A 20,520-nucleotide genomic window follows, 5' to 3' on the forward strand; every position below is an offset into this window, starting at 1 on the left:
AACACAACAACTAATCCATGAATAAAATGGCTGTGCCAACGGAGGACTCAACATTTCAAGAACCCAATTATAAATCCTAACCACAGCCAAGCAATAGCGGCAAAAAAGGTACATTACTATAATAGTTTTGTGTACTTAACTTCAACATTCAAAGAAAATTACCTCTAAACTTAGTACTCTAATAATAACATCACATCTAATTACTATTGAAAACTTTGAACCTATTACAAAGTAATTTCAATAATTTATAAAACTTTAATCATCACAGTGAGAATTTGCAGTCATTTGTCTCATAATTTTTTTTTTCTTTTGAATTGAATTAAGTTGCATGTTAAAAAGCTCTAGCTTCCTCTCAAACTCCAATAGTTTTTCTTGGATCCTGACATTAAACAGGTCGACCAACATCTCTTTAACTTCAACAAGTTCAAACGACATTGGAACCAAAAGGTTGAAAACCAACAAACAAATCATTAATATAATCATATACTAACTTTATTTTTTATTTCACTCATTTCTGCAAGCAGCCTATTACAAAAAGAACATTCTTCTTGAATAGAACATGTCATAAAACCAAAACCTTTTCATAGTTTCCTGACATTCTTCTTGAATAGAAATAACTTTATTTTTTATTTCACTCATTTCTGCAAGCAGCCTATTACAAAAATCCTTTCCATTGTTAATAGAAGTTACTTCAAATTCAATATATTTACGATAAATATCAACAACAACTGGATACATCCTTGGTGATATAGATTTCAATTTTGGAGAAGGTGGATTAGGTAATTTCATATCAGAAGAGGAAGAATGTGGAAGATCCATTTGTAAATCCAACAGAATATAAAGTAATTATAAACAATTTAAACATATACCAAGTTATGCATAGCTCTTTAACAATACAAATTTAATAAATAGACTTGAAATTAACAGTTATAAAACTGCCATAATAATAGTAAATGTATTTTCAGTTACTTAAAAAATAATGTTGATTTATGCAATTCCAAAGTATTAATGAATTATTTGTAGGTTTCAAAAGAATTATCATGAATAACATTTATAATGAAACAGAAGCTGTATATTAAAGGCTGTATTTTATCTCTATAAATAGTGGAATACCTTTTAGGTTGTTTTCATATAAAAAACAGTAGATTTTATAAAACCAAGTTAAAAATATTTCATAGAATGGAACCAACCTTGCTTAAATGGGGACATAGTTCTAGACGAAAATGTTATATATTTAGGATGAGTAACATGAGAAATAAAGTAGTCAAAGGAATCAAGAGGGTTCTAGAATTGGATGAAAACTTGTTGAAGGAGGTTTTGTTGAGGGGAGTTGCAAAGGCATATGATTCGTTTGAAGCTCATAGATTGATATATTTTTTGAAGAAAAAATTTGTGGATGTTGTTGAAGAAGAAGAAAAGGTTAAAATATTGTGCTGGATATTATTGGATGATATAGGAAAAGTACATGTAATCTGTGAAGATGGGGAATCATCTTATCACGATGTGGAGGAGATAATTTTGAGCGAAAACATAAAATGGTTACAGGAATTTATGAGAGTTGAACCATCAAATACAGATCAATGTGATTTTTTGCTAACATTTCGTAACCTAATAAGAGAAAGAATAGCAGCTATAAAGGAGGATGAAGCCATTGAAGCTGGTTTTGGTGTTAAAGAACAGTATATTGATAACAAAGACGACTATAGCAGTGAGGAAAGTTATTTCTCGGAAGAAGCTGAAGATGAGAATGATTTGGATTAAAAATAGTATTATTCACTACACTTTTATTTCATTCCCTGTTGCTAAAGGAATTATCATTGCTAATCAATGTCATCAACATATCAGTTTTTATTAAAGTTTCATTAAAATAAATTCTATTGTTCATGGAAAACAAAAGAGAAGGTTTTTCCTTATGCTATAAACTTTAACTTTAAGTTGAGTAATAGTGTTTGATTTATAACTAACAAGATATGATAAATTAGAATATGCACATAAAGACTTTTGATTTTAACCTACCTATTACATATTTCAAAAAACCTTGCTCTACCTTGACATTATTCTAGAAAATGCATACATACAGACACTGCACATGGAAAACACATTAAGTTAAACCATAAATTTTATTATTTCCAGATAATTTGTGAACATAAATAAAACCTAAAACGATTCAATTTCATCCACCAGGTAACAAATTCAAACAATGCAACTGATAATCAACAAACATAAATAGGAAATATAAAATTTAATTTCAATCTACTCTCCGTTCTCAGGAACCGCATCAGGCAACTCAACATCATCATCTAACTCAGCAACATCATTTTCAGCAACAACTTCATACAAAGGTCGATACCAATACCTTAACACTTCAATAAGATCCATGATATCATGCTGAAATTTCCCTAAAAACATATTTCGGTTTTCATTAACCGGTCCAATTTCTATAAATCATTCAAGCCAATTCACATCTTTTGCACTCAAGACTTCCACTGTATCATAGAAAGCAGAAAAACCATCACCTCCAATGACTTCAACAAGGTTTAATTCTTCTGAAAATGCGCACCCTGTCATGGTATTATGTACCCGCTCAACATCAGCCATGCTATAATCGAAAATAACATCTTCTGTGTTCTAAAACCTCTTGCGCAGAAACGTAATTAACCTAGCAGATTCAACACAACGATCTCCGATAGGTAGACCCATTTTCAAAACCGCCTTCAAAAGTTCTTCATCCAATTGAAATACATCCTCAATTGTTCTCACCAATTTGTTCACACCATCACTCATATTGAAAAAAAAAACTTCTCTCTTCCATTATATCCCCATAGGCTCAATTCAGCCATAACAAACTACTCAAGCAAATTGAAAAACACACTCACAATGCAAAAAACTAAAAGGTACGTGCATATATTATATATATATAAATTGCTTTTAATAACTCTATCAGTTTCAATCTCTTGCTATTCTCCATCTTGATTAATATATTAATTTGAACAATTAAATAACTACAAATGAACACTTCATATTCACTTATGATAGATACAAACTTCAATTAGCTTTCATTGATTTCATTAATATAATTTTGTTTACAAATTGCAGGTATTACATTTTTGGAGCTCATATTCCCTGAAGATAGATACCAACTTCAGTTGTTACTTAACTTAATGAGATGGACTCAGTTTGAAATAGATTATTACACTTAATAAAGCCAAAGTAATTCATTTCATTAATATAAGAATTTGGTTTACAAATTAAAGGTATATTACATTTTTGGGACCCAACCTTGCTGTGTACTTTATACAATAACTTTTAACCAAAGTAAGCAACAAACACGATAGATTAACAGCTGAAACTATGTTTTACTAAGATAGCAAAACTAGACGTGCATCGCACGGGCATGCACTCTAGTAGACTAAATAAATAATAATATGCAAATTCAATTATTAAACTAACATCTCATGAATATAGCACTTTGCACATCAATGACATCATATTTAACACTGTGCAATTAATTATAATTAACTCACATTAATTAAATAAATTTAGTTAATTGATTATTAAGAAAAAAAAAAACTCAAACGTTTCATATTCATAAAACTCGATCTTCAAGGTTATCAAGAATTTGTTTTGACATTCAAATCTGCATGTAAAAATCTAACTAATTAATAATATCTCACAAATTGATGATGACTAATGTAGTATATAATAATTATAATCCAAAGATCAAAGTTACTTGGAAGAAAGGTCTCGTGCAAATCTATCAAAATATTTAAATTGTTTTAAGGATAAAATTATAAACCACTTTGATGAATTAGGCTTACATAGCACAAACAACTCAACCAGCTTAGTCATGAAGCACAATGGTAAAGATTTTAAATTAATCTGACCCTCAACAGAAAATCATCGGTGAAAATTGTCAAAAGCTCGATGCCAATATTCTCTTGTACCAACAAGGTTTGCAACAATTATCTTAAATTTTGATAGAACGTACTGTAATTTCAACCTTCAAATTTTGGGTGCAAATATTTAAGAAATTATGATGACAATACTCAAAAATAATATATACACTTAACTGATCCCAGATTCTTTTACAAAAGCTATACATGAATCATATAAATCATGGACATTTAAACGTAATTTAGTAAAAACCATTATAAGCATACACATGCAAATCTATTTTTTATATATGTAATCAAATAACATAACAGAATCTACATGTAAAAATAATATGTTTTATAAGAAAATCTTATATATGAGCATCGATTAATTTTGCAAACATAACTCCAGTGTATTTTAATTACTATTTAATACAAGAGTATATTATAATTATACTGCCAAGCATATATAAATTGAATATAAAGGTCCTTGATAAAATATTTCATATAATTCACTGTGAATCCGTTTTACCATCAAACAATAAAGGAATTGATTTAATTTTATATGAAGTTTTTATATTAAGATGACGTAATGTTGATGGAATAGAAATCATACCTTCTAACCTTCATGACTATTATCATACCTACTACAAGGAATGAAAGTAAAAGACTTAGGGTTCGATCATGCGGCAGGCCATCCTCTTCAAATGCGTAGACATAAACTTAAATCGAGAATATCGTGCTGATAACGTGTTGTAAAACAACGACGTAATAACAAGTATAACATAAAACAACAATAGAAAGAACAATAGAGATTAGAGAGAATAGATAATCATTTCATTGATATGATAATGTCAACATACATAAGCCACTTATATAGGCTCCATACAATTAATACATACATAATGACAGAAATACAAAGGGTCATATGTTATGGATAGCCACATAATTGGTATGTTTATAACCAATAGTTGTTTTTGTTGAGGTTGTCAAATATCAAAAGTTTATATATAAATTTAGTGTTTTCTGATTTTGAGATTGTGGCATGAGGTCAGAAATTTAGCCATATATTATATATATTTTTTAAAATATTAACAGTATATCATCATTTGTGTAACCGTAATTACAATGGGATATTATGGCTAGTTTTATGTGAAGTTGGGCTAGTTGAATGGTGGTGTACTACTTTGCATAAATGAATCATGAAGAAGAGAAATTTAATATGTTGTATTCATAAAGTTGTGGTCCACCAAAATGTAAGAAAATAGTTTTGTTTTCTGGTGTTATTTCTTGAAGCATCAATCGATATATATAATATATATGTACATGTTTTTCATTTAACTAGTGGACCACATTTACAAAGTAAGGGGCAGATAGTATTTTGATATGGGACCACATAAATTATAAGACCATTTGATAAGTTGTAGTCTTTTATTTATGTTCAGTCAAGTAAAGAAATGCAATGTTTGTGTTTCTTTCTATGTGTCGTACGACTATAAACCAAATTTAAACTTGTTTTGATATTTTCTGGTTTCTAAGTAGCATCAGTATATATATAAATATATATACTATATATTTATATACATAGTATCTTGGCTTTCAGTGAATTAATATTTAGAGGTGTTTGGTGTTTAGTCTTTTATTGACTTATTGTAATCATCGTCATTTATATAGGTTATTGGGAATACATGGCAAGCTTGGTAAACTTTTATTATTTGTGGTTTATGAAGCTGCAAAATGTAAGATAACTTACTTTTGACACACAAGGGACACAACAAAACATAGATTTGATATTTATTTCCCCTTTTACGATGTTTAACTATCTCATGCGTATGTTGGGTATGGGATTTATGTGGGGGGTTGCTTGTGGACATTTTATGCATTATTATCTATTTATGCTTGCGATAAATGGTTTGTTGTGTGATAATTGTTTGTTGTTGGCTTGTACGCATAGTACACTAGACTTATGTAAGTTGCCATGTCACGAAGCACGTTAAGGGCCCTAATAATGTAACGAGGAATTTACGTGTGATTTAACGTGGAATTTATAGTGTTTAAGTCTCGAGCACAACGTGGAAAAGTGTTAAGCTTAACCCACATTAGTCCAATGGACTCTTGTGTACGTGGATCACTCGGGGGCAATGTACATGCTTCCCATGTGACTCAATCATCGTGGAAAAAGTATACCGGGTGGAGTGATTGACCACCATACGTGCGGAAACGGTTTGCTCATGGATTTGGTTATGCCTATCCATAACGACACCGATGGACCCCGAAAGGTTACCCATCATGTCGGGTGTGAGGTTCCTGAAGGTCTTATGACCGCCTACACACAAATATTATATTGTTGACTTTAATGGCATAACTATACGTGGGTAACGTGGAACGTGGAAATTGTGTTGTAACGTGGAATAATAAGAATTGCTAGGCACTTTATAGGATTTAATATCCTTATGATGTTGTTAACGTGGAATTGTGTGATTATGCCTATACATATGTGTGAGATATATTTCTTTATAAAAATGTTTTAATTGGCAATCCTTGTTTTGTACTAACTTGTTATCTTACTCGGCTTTTAAGCTGACACTTGTGTTTTGAGGAAAAAAATTTGTGCCCTCAGGTTAGGACTTGAAGTTGATCGATAGATGTTGAGATGGGTAGCTACTTGTGGAGCTTAAGGATTATGACTTGAGTTACCCATAGTTGCATTTACTTACGTAGACATTTATTCAGCCGTTTGGCCATTATTTGTCGGTTGTCTTTTACGTTGATTGTGGACTTCATTTGGGCTATTGTGATGATATTGTTGGTAACACCTTTTAAGACATTCATTATGTTTTATTGATTCCGTTAGGGATCAGATGAGATTTTTAAACGACGCTTCCGCATTTTACTTAACGGAGTTATGTTCTATTTTGAAAAATTTTTGAAATCCATATTTTATAAGCACGGTGTTGCAATATAAACCATAAATAAATGAATAAAAAGTATTAAATAATGTTTACTTACATGTCAAAAATGGACTAATGGCATTTTTTTATATATATTTAGCCTATTTAATTCTATGATAAATATATACTTCTAATATAGTTTAACAAATCGCTTTTAGCTTATTTGTTTATGGTCATCCCATTTTATTTAATAAATTTTTTAATTAGTTAATAACATTTAATATTTGATATGATATAAAAACCATGGTAGAATTGACTAATTTTTTTAATAAGCTAATCTTAAATGTTTAATTCATATAGATACGCATATAATGTCTGCTAGCGTACATGGTGGCGATGCTGGTGGTGATCCACCACCTTACAATAGGCAGTGAGGAATTCGTTCCCAGGATTAGGCGTGGTTATGATTTCGGTGAACCCGACCCAAATGACAACCACCGCTTTAGAGATAGTGCGCTCACCTTGAGTGCCAAGACTCATCCCGTTGAACCACATGAGTGGTTGCGCTTTCTAGGAGTTACAGGGAATGAGCGCATTCATTACATGAACCGTCTTCAAGACCTAAGGTACAAACATGTCATGGAACCCAAAATTGTTAGTTGGTAGGATTTTGAGAAGCTAAATATAAGAGACCCTGTGATAAAAATGATTACTTGTAAGAGTAGAAATGCAAATGGTGAGATAAAAACATATAGGATATGGGAAAATGTTTTTAGTTGTGATATGACACCGGTTCGTGAATAGTGTCTTGAGTTTTTGAGCACAATTAGAGTTGATACAAATTTGAAGAGGGCGGAGTTCTATACAAGGAAAGTTATTCATTTTTGGGCAGGGGGGTTCAAAGGCATTGTACGGTGCCTGAGTTTGCTTACTTAACTGGGATGGTTTCGGGAGCTGAGTTGAATCATATGGATACTTATGAGTTTTTGAGAAAGGGAGTGTATGACAAAGATGTTATTGGTTTTGATGATAATAAAACAACAAAGGATTTTTGGTTTGAGATTGGTGGTAGCGGTGAGTTAGCTATGACGGTGAGTAAGGTATCGGAAATTCAGGTAACTAATTTAAAGGTTATCCACCGTATGATCACCCATTGCTTTTTGGTTCGAAATGATCACAATGAGAAGGTTTCACCCACTGATGCTTGGTTAATGAGGCTGTTTTATGATGGTTCCCCTACTACTTTTGCTTGTGCACCGTATGTGTTAGCAAAGTATCTTGCTACACATAAGGATCGTGTGCTTGTTTGTGGGAATTTTATTTACAAGATTTTTGTGATGTTGGGGTTTGACACAAATAGGAATACAAGGAGTTTGGTGAAGGTTCCATGTAGTCGTTTTGGAATAAATGATTTGATTAGTTTTGGTTTGATTTTTGAGGTGGATGGAAGAGATGTGTTTGTAGGAGATTTACCAGAAGAGCAGCGGCCGGTGGGAAAGAGGCGTAGGGAGGATGGCTCTAGTGCTCCCCAGTTTGCAGCCGGTTCTTCTTCATCTTCTTTTGACTTATCTTCTTTGCAGGGGGCTGTTTTTGGTCTACAGGGATCTACGGATATGTTGCTTGATAATGCCGGACGGCGAATAGTATGCTTGATCGAGTGCTCGGTCAGCAAGAGCACTTCCGTCCAATGTGGGAGAGGCAATATGAGCAATATCATCAGCAGCAATATAGTCAAGTGGATGAGGATGAGTGACCAGAGATCCCTACTTATACTCCTCATGAGATAGTGCCTCCTAGTCAAGGTACTTTTGATTATCTCTTTCCTTCGCAGGGCTATCAGCAGGAGACATACTCGTATAGGCCTCTCGAGTTTGATTCGGCTACTCAGACTACGGGCTATGGGATGTATACCGGTGCTCATAGATATGGGGGAGATTTCTTTAGTTATTCCACACCGAGTGGAGATGAGACTAGAGGTCATACGGGTATGGGTACTCCTCATATTGCTCCGGGAGATGATTGGTTTGCTGCTGAGCGTAATCCTGATGGTGCTGACAGTGTTCCCTCTGTGTTCCCTTCTCCTTGATTTTGATGATGTGTTGGTGATGAGATGGCGGTGCCGGATTCCATGGGCATTAAGTCATCATGATTATATTTGGTTCACTTTGGTAGATGGTTATTGGAACATTGCACATTTATTTTTCGATTTGGTTGTAATGCCCTTTGTTGGCACCCTTAACATTTTACTTTTTTTGTATTTAGGGTAGTTTATTTGGTTATGTAGGGTAAACACTAAGTAGGGGGGGGGGTTGGTTGGTTATTTCATTTGACTAATATTCTAATGCTTATTATGTTTGAGTTTGTTTTGGTTGTGTTTTATGCTTTTTTGGAGAAGAGTAATTCATATGCATATGCTGGCAGTAAGTTCAGCGCCAATTCAATTTTGACGATTCTACCGAGCAAACAAACATTTACCAACATCCGACAAGTTTTTATTTTTTTTTCTTTTCTTTTTATTTTGCTTTTACCTATTTCCCATAGATTGTCTTTAGTTCATTGTACAATGAGGACATGGTACAACTTAAGTGTGGAGAGGTAGGTAAATAGGAAAAACCCGGGTGAAATTGAGACTTTTTGATGAGATTGAGTAGATTTTTAACTTTTGATTGCTTGTCCTATAGTTTAATTACTTTGTCATTTAAGATTTAATCATATTAGTAAGTAATTGAGCTATATTCCCTTTGGTAAAACTATTTTAATCTGTGAAATGTGTTTTGAATGATCGTTAAGGCAAATCCATTCGGATTGATTACATGACTAGCACACTCTACCACAAAACACCCAAATATGTGAGCTCTTGATTCATTTAGATATTTGATAGGTGTTACGGTTTTAGTTTAGTTGCCTTGTAAATTTGTCCCTCTTATAGGTTTTTGGATTTATCCGAAAGTAAGAGTCTCTTTTAGAGCAAGTTTGAGGTTAATTTATTCCATTTCCGTTTATTTCTTTCTTTGATATGAGTGTGTCGGTGATTGCGTTGATTCTAGAACTTGTCTTAGTTGATCGTCCCGTAGTTTGCTAGATGATAAAGAGGTAAATTTAGGATTTAAACCGTTTTCTTTGTTTATTCACCCTTAGTTATGTTTATCATTGTTTAACCATGTTTGTATGCATGTGTTTAAGTAGCTAATCGTATTGGTTAGTGAATTTCCTTTGTTAAACCCTTGTTGCACTCATTTTTAGTGCAAGATACACTTAGAAAACATGTTGAGCCTAACCTTTCGTTTGTCTTAAATCCACTTAAATATTTAACCTTTCCTCACCATATCGATAGTCGAAATCATTGGTTGATCATTAGTTGCCTATACTAGTTGGATGATTTGGGGTTGTCTTGATGGTGTCGGGTTGGTGTATTCTCTATTGGGGGTAGATTGATGTCATCATAATTATTGATTAAGTCTAGATTATTCGGATTAGCATGATTATTATGATTTGTCAACAAATTTTAAAGTTGTAAAAAGGGGGTACCAATTAGACAGGGTAAAAGTAGTTCATTAAAAAGAAAAGAGAATGAAAAGAATGAAAAACAGAAAAATAAAAGAAAAAGAAGAACTTGGACTGTCATTTGGTATTTCCCTAATCTTTGGCAAATCAATGTAGAATTGGTACATAAGTTTAAACGAACAAAGTGTTCTTTGATTGATTATAATCTTCATTTGAAGTTAGTATGTTCGTTAAAACCAACTTTGGTATGTTATGGTTGTTTGAAGTTGTTTTGAAGGTCATACACCACAATGGTGTCAGTATTTATCGGTCTATTGGGGGAGTAGAGTCGGGAGAACGTCTTTTGGGTTGTGGATAGATGGCAGCTAGTGATATAGGTTGTTTTGGACTAGACTATAATGTAAAACTTTGTTAATTGTTGTGTTATTTCCTTTTAACACCAATTATATCCTTAAATTTCCATACATATTGTTAATGACCCTTGTAAGCCTTTGTGCATTACAACCGTGTTATTTACCTCTTTTGATAAACGTTATATGGTGCTTGAGCCATGGCAACATAGGAACGATTCTATTACAAGCCTATGGTTAAAATATATGCATCACGACTAGGCTTCGAGTGATTGATACAATATTTCAACCTAATAGTTTGTTAGTTGGAGAAAGTTAGTTGAGATGTTCTTCTTTCATTTGATTAAAATTGCTTAGTCGTGTTTTCTAGGCTTGTAGATCATTCAAGTATTGTCAAACATTTCAATTTTTCATTTAAGATTAAAACTGCTTAACTATTCTTATGGTTTTGCTTCTTTTTGGATTAATGTCATGTTTTGCAATTGAGAACCAAGGGAATGAATGTTTTGAAATCTGAGTTTGCTTGAGACAAGCAAGGCTTAAGTATGGGGGGATTTGATATGTCCATTTATATGCATATTCCCATATCGTTTCTAAGTCGTTTTAAGCTTAATTATGTGCAAATTACATGTATATTCGATGTTTTAATGGTATTGTTAGTGGTTGTAGGCTTAGAACAGGTGAAATGGTTAGAAACAGCTTTCGGATGATTAGAAGATGCACTAGGATGGTTCATGGACGCATACGAGTAAAGACGGAATGGAAACTACAAGTTTTGGCTGAAAACAGAGCAGGTGCGTTGCACCTGGTAGAGTGGTGCGAAGCATTTTCTTCTCAGAAAGTTGGAAGATGTTAGAAAGCAGGGAGGTGCGGCGCACCAACCCTGTGGTGCGTCGCATATTGGGCAGAATAATTTTTGGAAACAAGGCCAGGTGCGCCGCACCTGAAGCTTGGTGCGTCGCACCTGTAGGTCGGTTTGTGAAGACTTTTTGTAAACTCTATGAATACAAGACCATAACCCTCCCATTCGATATACAATCACCTCTAGTCGATTTTAGGGTTCTTTGGGGCTATTCTCAGCAACTTTTTCGTCCATCAAGGTCTAAGGGTTGTTCGTGAGCTTCAAGGCATTTGGTTGTCGATTTTCTTAGCATTTACTTGTTTTCTACACATTGGTACAATATGTTCTTCTATATTTTTACTCTTTGTGCTTTGTTTATGATTATGAGTAGCTAAATAATTCGTTATCCACTGAGATGAAGTGATACATTGAATAATGGTTGCATAATCTTTTGAATTCAAGTTGATTTGATTTAACGTTGTGTCGTAATCTTAGCTTATTAATTCTTTGTTATTTAACTCTTAATTGCGGATAGTTTTTGCATGATCTCAGTGGTAACTTAGGTTGTGTTGAAGTTATTTTGATTGCCTGGTTAGAAACAATTGTTTCTATGACGGGTACGGTAGAAAGTAATTAATAGTTAATAAGGGTTAACGGGTTAATGGTTGGGTACAATCAATAGACACAATTGTTATCTAAATAACCAAAATAATTAGTTGGCTAGGAAAGTTATGAAATGCGTCTCGGGGTACCGGTCTTAGTAATGGAACTAGTTAATTAAGGGAATTGAATAAAGTAACGAACTTGACGGGTACGGGGTGAGTCTTGTTTAGTTCTCGGTTATAAATCAACATATTTGAATTCGTTCTTCAATTATATGCAACCTAAATAATGTGTATCATGGAGTCAAAGTGGATGATCTTTCCATCCTATTTGATTTAAAACAATTTTCTTTTCGATAAATTCTTAGGAATTTCTAACTCTTTCGATCAACTAACTTTTAATATAAAACCAAGATGACGTGGTGTCTTTAAAAACCAAAACTCTTTTTAATTACTTAAAACTCGCTAGCTCTTTGTAGTCTCCGTGGAATGAACCTTTACTTACTTTAATCTATATTGCATACGAACGGGTCCACTGCCCGATTGTGTGTGGTATTCGATTTGGAGTATTTTTAAGGATTTTTAATTTAACTAGATTTTCACACATCAATGGGGATATTGTGGATGAGGCCATAATTGAATTTGCTAAAGGAGAGGCAGATGCAGAAGCGATCAAAGACAATATTGTTTTGAATGTCCCTAAATTTGTAGAGACTCAAGAAGAAGAATATGGAGAAACTACTAACGAACCAATGTTTGAAGAATTTGCAGACCTTGATTACTTTAAAACTGGTCCTTCAAGTAGAAGTGAAGTTGGAGAGTCGACAAATCCTTTTGTGTCAACTCCGAAGCAATATTTTCAATGATTTTGATGGGTTTCATGAGCTGAGAAAAACTCCTGAAGCTGTTTCTAAAGACTTCAAGAAGTCTACTTTCAAGCAAGTGTTAAGAGAAGCAATCATTTCTGAAGAAGAACCACTTCCTGACTATTTCCCTACAGAATTGACTGAAGAGCAGTGGAATTTTGTGAATAGGGATACTTTCTAAGGGATCAAGCAAGAATGGTTGAACTTGGCATTAAATCAAAGCAAGCTGCAATCAAATCAAGATTTTTGGAAGAAAGAGCATTTCCTATCTTCTGCGGAGCTACTAAGTTTGCTAAAGTAGAAAGACCAGAATTTGCTGCTATGTATAAGTTTAAGGACCCAAAACAAGTTGAATAATACAGATCTCTTCTTAAACTTACAGATAGTTACAATCCAGATATTCTTAAAGATCATAGGAAGTTCAGGATCTTGGTACTTATCAGAGTGATTTTGATAAGAAAAACTCATATCTCTATACCTTGCTTCCATGTGAAGAGAGAGAATGGCTTGATATACATATTCAATGAAGCTCATTTCAAACTCTTACCAGTTGATGACATAATCTTTCTCTATAACCATTACGTCAATGCCATTCAAATATATCGTGAGGATCTTATTGCGTTTGATGCAGTGAAGCGATATATGTCAAGTGCTATTCAACATGCATCTTTAGAAGATTTTCAGATTGGCTTTTAGTTGGTTAAAAGGAAGATTAATGTTCCCTATCCAGATCAAAGTCTTTATACAGCAGATATCGAAGAGCTTAATATTAGTCATGTTCTTGAGAAACCAACACTTGGAGTAATTTTTCTTAACAGCAGAAAGAAGAAGATCTTCATCAAAATGTGTGACCTTGCTTCTTACTCTGATGGAACCTTGGAATTTTGTAAGAATGTGCTGTTATGTTTAACTGAAGATGAAGAATCTGAACACAAGAAAGCACTACTTGATCAAGTAATCAGCAAGATTGACAAAAGACTGGGTTTCAGAGAGAGCATCAGGATGATAAAAGAAGCAAAGAATGTTAAGAAGTCCAAGTATGTTGTTCGATGAAAAGGAGGATGCTGGATCAAGTATGAACCTAGCAATGTTCTGGGACCACATAATCTTCCTCCAAAAGACTATGAAGCAAACATGATGGTCCCTGAAGATAAACCAGAAGGTGACAACTGGTTCTGGCATCCAAACAAGAATAGACCAAATACTCGAGCTTAAAGACTTTTGATTATTGGATATCTTTTGACAAATCACTACTAAGGGGGAGATTGTTAGAAATATTATTTGTAGTATTTGATTTGTATTAAATCATATTTTGTACTTAGATTGTAATTTCTTAAGTATGGAAGGGGGATAAGTGTAAATTATATATAAGTATATAAACCCCCTCCATAGCTTTGTTTTTGTAACCTTTCACTCATTCAAGCAATCTAATCTTTCCCATTCATCCTTACTCTCTCTCTCTCTCACGACACACACTTTGTCACACACATAACCACCATTAACACACACTAAAACATACACTTAAACTCAATTTCACATCGTTACAGCCTCTTATTTTAGCCCTCAATTTAGCCTCTTAATTTCATTTTCTCTTTTAGTGAAATAAGACCTCAAATCTAAAATAAGACCTCGAATTAAATTTAAGACCCCAACTTTCAATTGAGACCTCGGATTTCGGTTACTACCTCGGTTTAGTCAACTTTGGTCGATTTGGTCAACTTTTGTCAGTTTGGTCAACTTAGTCAAACTCGTAACTTGGTCAACTTTGGTCAAACTTGTAAAATTTGGGTCAAAGTCAACCTAGTACGCTTTTGGACAACTTAGTCGATACTTGGTGGCACGTTATGAGCACACTTTCCTATAATGAATACATACTTAGTCGTGATAACTTGTAACAGATTGATTGCACACTGGTTACTTGCTTTCTGACATCTTATGTAGCTTAAACTTGTTGCTAGCTGTCAGGTGAGTTTTCATAGCCCCTTTTTACTTACGTTTTGGGGTGGAAGAAATACAAAATGTGTTTTCATGTATGTCGTAACTGCTTTCATTGTATATTCTATAGCTATTAGACTACTTTATGATATTGATACATACTAGCCAAGTCATGTTTACGACTGTAAGTGCACGATTAATATACATACTAGCTATGTCATGTTTATGACTGTAAGTGCAAGATTGATACATCTTTCAGAAAATGGATTCCTATTCGAAGAGTGCATAACCGCATGGATAAGCTCACACTAACCCGTCAATTTAGGATCCAATTCGAGATTTTCCTTGAGAGGTATCGGGTGCACGATTAATATACATACTAGCTATGTCATGTTTATGACTGTAAGTGCACGATTGATACATATTAACCATGTCATGTTTATGACTGTAAGTGCATGATTTGATACATTCTAGCCAGGTATCGTAAGTGCATGCTTATACACGTACTCATACTTACATATCGTTAGTAGGCCTAAAGCCACATCATACTACATTATTCATGTATTATCATTTAACGGCATAAAACTTACTCATTCAAACGATAGACGTTTTCAAGTGATTATTCAAGTTAACGATTTGCGATTTCAAATGAGGTTTCAAGTAAACAATCATGATTTCAGACCTACGAACTCACTAACATTTGTATTGACTCTTTTAAGTATTCCTTTCAGGTAATCAAGCAAATCGTGGCTAGGATTGGTAGCATAGGACTCGTAGCAGACTTTAGGCTCAGGATTTAGAGTTTTGCATGCTTTTCTATGTGCTAGTTGGTATTATGCCTAATCGTTTCGCCTGCGTGGGAACTAATCTTATGTTTTATTTGAATGTTATAGAACCTATGTTTGTGACTTATGTTGGGCGTATTTGAACTATGTATTCGACTATGTATGGTTAATCTATGCACTCATTTAGTTATTTCCTATGTAACATCCATGTGCGCGTGTGCGTTATCTTGCGCCCCGAGTTTTCCGCCTTAGTCGGGGTGTGACAACAACGATCGGTGCTCGCTGACTCATCTTTTGGGTTTCATAATCGTTGTGATAAACAACGACTTATCAACCTTTGTTTTGCAAACGACCTATTCTTATTCTCCCATGGAGATCTTAGCTCTGCCAAACTGATAATGGAGGCACTAAATCAGTTCAACGATATGTCAAGTTTGGTCACAAGTTTACTTAAAAGTACTATCTTTTTCTGTAATGTCCCTCACCGGGTCAAAGAAGCCATTCTGAATGAGTTACCATTTGAAGAAGGTAAATTACTTGTAAGATATCTCGGGGTCCCTCTTATTTCAACAAGACTGCTTTATAAAGATTGTAAAATGTTAGTGGAAAAACTGGAAAAGAGGATAACTGATTAGAGGATGTGAATCCCTTGATAGCTACAGATCGCTCTCGAGATCGTCTATTGTTATGTCGTGAGTGCGGAATCCTCACGAGATAACGAGTTTGATTAGTTATCGTGTATATCGCTAATTATCAAGTAGATAATCAGCCGTATGATGCTATATTCGTTTCAATAAGCTATGGAACGAACTTAGTCGCCTGGTGTATGTGTATGTCGAATGTGATACCTCAATTTAGGGTATTCGTTCGTATATATATGTTTCAGATCGAAACTGGGCTTGTTGGGCTTTGTTCTTACGAACTTAGCAGCCCAACCCATGTAACGAAGATATTCCTTATCTTCGTTAGTGGAAAAAATGGAAAAGAGGATAACTGATTAGAGGATGTGAATCCCTTGATAGCTACAGATCGCTCTCGAGATCGTCTATTGTTATGTCGTGAGTGCGGAATCCTCACGAGATAACTAGTTTGATTAGTTATCGTGTATATCGCTAATTATCAAGTAAATAATCAGCCGTATGATGCTATATTCGTTTCTATAAGCTATAGAACGAACTTAGTCACCTGGTGTAGTTATACGTCGAATGTCATCCCTCATTTTAGGGTATTCATTCGTATATATATGTTTCAGATCGAAACTGGGCTTGCTGGGCTTTGTTCTTACGAACTTAGCAGCCCACCCCATGTAACGAAGTTAATCTTCGTTTGTACCAAATGAGGTTTATCTTCGTTTGCCTCTAACGAAGATATTCCTTATCTTCGTTAGATGTAAGACTTGGTTATATTCCTATATGTTTCATCAACAAGGAATCCTAACACATATTATGTTTGTACTTGTATAACACACAACAAACATCATACATAACATATATATAACACCAAAACATGTAATCGATCATTACCAAAACATAAAGTCCATAATCTATCAACTACATATATATAGATACGACATAAAGTAACATAATGTCTTAATCTAAAAGACAAATCAAATCTAAGTTGTTGTTGTCACATCAACGTGCATCAACAAACTCCCCCTTGACAGCAGCACCTTCGATTTCTTCAGTCTTTTAAAATCTGGTCATCCATCAAATAACAATCTTCTGCTATTTGCATGGATATCTTCATGTAAGCAAAGTTGAAGAATCTTACGATAACGGCTTTCTTCATGCTTCCAAAATGGCAAGAATGAACATTCTGTATCGTATAACTTCCTTAGATCATTTCTTGAGAAGTTCACCAACTGCATCGGATCATATACTCTTCTCAACAAAATCTTCTTCTTCGAGTCTGCATACATCTTCGCTTCACCAGAGTTTCGATCAATTTCCCAATTATCCATCTTTTCCAAGACGTCTTGTGCCCATTTCTTGGCAGGGACTTTGATCATACACTTGACGTCATGTTGAACATACTCAACAGTTTTATCTAGTTGACCACTCTTTTCTTCGGTCTTGGTTCAATCTTAAACTGCGGTTTGTCTGAATCTTTCATGTTCTTTCTCAACCAGAAATCATTACGAAGATTCTTACCGACAACATCAGCTAAACCATCATCACTTGGATTGATAATCCAATTATTTCCAAGTTCATGTAAGTCTTCTTCACATAAACTCCTGAAATGTCTCTCACACCAAGCTAAGTACTGACAACCTTCTGGTCTTTTAAGAACAAACAGCTTCAGTTCATCATCATAGAACCAACTCCAGATGATTGTCTTGTACTTTGTAGCATCTTTGTCTGAGATATGAGTCCAATACAAATTTGGTTTCCAAGTTTCCCTATCGACCATCCATTCATTAATTCTTCTCTCGGGCACATGTCGATCAACCACATGTAATGGATCATCATCTCTGAGAGGAACTGGAAAATCATTTGGACTGAATGATCTTGTCAAGTTAATCTCATAATCAGAAGGAATCAATGCATCACCATTCTTAGCATTCACAACAAAGTGTAAAACTTTAGTTTGGCTACTGAATGCAACTTGAAGCATTCTTTCCCAAACATCTGATCTCTTCAGATCTAACACCCTACTTTCTTCAATCGATGGATCTTCAGGAATTGAGTCCCAAACTTCATCAAACCCATAAGGCTTCTTGAATATGTTTAGGTTTGGTTCAGGAACAAATTCACCTTCCTCGAGCTCATCACCATCAAAGAATAAATCTGTATAATCTGGATCATCTATTAAGATTTACACAAAATGAACACCAGAATACAAAGAATAATCATGATAATTATAATAAAGATGAAATGTAATTGTATTGAAATAAGATAGATTACATTTACATGTCATAACTTATTACATACAATCGAATATACATTCTATCTAAATAATCTTTATCAAATCAAAATCAGAAACCTGAATCACGAGGAACACCAGAAGGACCAGCACCAACACCAGAAGGACCAGCATGAGAAGTATCACCTCCTGTCTCCCCCTCAATCTCTACACCCTTTCCTTTGTCTTCAACTGGGCGAGAATCATTCCTATCACCAGCATTATCAGCATCATCATCGTCATTCTGACGTCTTGGTTGAACCGCTGACAATCTACAAATCTCTTCAGGAACTTCTCCCCCTTGATTCTTGACCCAGTTGATCAAAAATGTCAAGGCTGCTCGGGTATCGGTGAGATCAGACTCCAAAGTACGAACCTGAGTCTCCAGAAGATCAACACGACGAACAAGCGAAGAATCTGAAGGAAGTCTGTAGGATAACGAAGGAGCCACCAGAGGACGCAATACTTGTGCTTAAGAAACAGCAGGAATAACAGCAGTAGTTGGTCTTGGAGGATCAGGAATCGCTACTGAAGTAGCTTCAGCAACACGTCTACGCTTAGTTCTGGTATACTTAAGATCAGCGCCCCCTGTCCGTTTCACCGGACTAACCGAACTGGCTCTGTTCACGGGATCATCCATATCGTCAAAAATTCCACACAGTTCAGAATCATTCTGAGCAGCAACATCAGGATCAATCTGAGCAGCACGGTCAGGAATATGGCTATGTGCATCATGAATGGAGTGAGTTGAATCAGAAACAGCAGGAACAACATGACATGCCTTACTCCGACACTCTTTATGTAAAGCAGCACCTTCTTGAACAAAAGACTGATGTGAATGATCACTTTCGGAAGCAGCAGAGACATCATGAACCAACTTAGTTCGACGCTCACTCCGAGGGGCATCAGCGACACTTGCAGATTCATCTATGTCTGTCTCGGTTACAGCAGCAGAACCGTCTGAACTATCGGCTACACCTTCATCATTCCCATCATCAGAACTATCAGAATCATCACTAGAATCATCATCAGAATCATTAGCAGAAGCATTCTCAGAACTTTCTGAGTCATCAGAATCAGAATCTTCATCATTATCATCCACAAACATATCATTCTCAAGACGAGATCGATAGTGTGGATTAATCAAGTGACCAAAAAGTGGTGGATCATTAAGACCAGCCACATTACGTGTATTTGCTTCAAGATCAGCAAAAAGACGCGAAGGCCAAGCATGAAGAACGTAGCGAGGACCTTGGTCATACACTAAGTTAGGACAGAAATGTCTAACTATGGCCATAACAAACCGAGGATATAAGAGAAATCTCTTCCTCCCCCTGGCATTAATCTGATCAAGAAACTCCAGATAAAAGTATCTCGAGAAAGGATAAGGTCGATTATACACTAATGCAACCATCTGCGACGCAGTCTAAGCAGACAGTTGATCAAAACCAGCCTTGCGATTGCTCAAACACACGAGCAATGCATACGCAAGATATCTCCATCTTCCCTGAAAACCACTCTTATCAAAAGGAAGTTTGACCTCGCCGACAAACCCCATTCTCTGAAAACATCTAAGAAGAAGTTCAAACTCATACGTCAACTCTACTTCTTCCTCTGCTTCTACCTCTGGTTCTGCACCTAAATGCAAAACAGTACGAAGTGTTGCAGCGTTGAAGTCAAATGTAATTCCTCCAACAGTAGCACGTACAAAACTATGTCCTTCAACCATAACTACATGAGCAGTTGACCAAAAGGAATCTATATACTGCCTAACAAGTCTAGGCGAATCACAGAAAGCAAAAAATAATCTCGATCGAGCGATGTAATCAAACATCTCATGAAAATGTTCGCTATTATGCTGATCCGGATCAAGAGTAAGTGCGAGATTATGTTTCTTCACAAACTGACGCGGAGCGAGAGCCATTTCTGCAAAACAAATCACAATATCGAAACAAATATAAAATAAGCACGGT

The 20,520-nt window shown here is 34.9% G+C and overlaps 1 protein-coding gene across 1 annotated transcript; it reads right to left on the reverse strand.

Moving 5' to 3' along the window:
* Positions 1-19,019: 19,019 nt before the first annotated feature.
* LOC122591501 (clumping factor A-like) lies at positions 19,020-20,276 on the reverse strand. The gene is made up of 2 exons (XM_043763766.1): positions 20,117-20,276; positions 19,020-19,630 (listed from the first exon to the last, which is right to left on the reverse strand). The coding sequence occupies exons 1-2, from the start codon at positions 20,274-20,276 to the stop codon at positions 19,020-19,022; spliced, it is 771 nt and encodes a 256-aa protein (XP_043619701.1).
* Between the last annotated feature and the right edge of the window lie 244 nt (positions 20,277-20,520).

This window comes from Erigeron canadensis, chromosome 3 (genome assembly GCF_010389155.1).
Source record: "Erigeron canadensis isolate Cc75 chromosome 3, C_canadensis_v1, whole genome shotgun sequence".
Taxonomy (NCBI): domain Eukaryota; kingdom Viridiplantae; phylum Streptophyta; class Magnoliopsida; order Asterales; family Asteraceae; genus Erigeron; species Erigeron canadensis.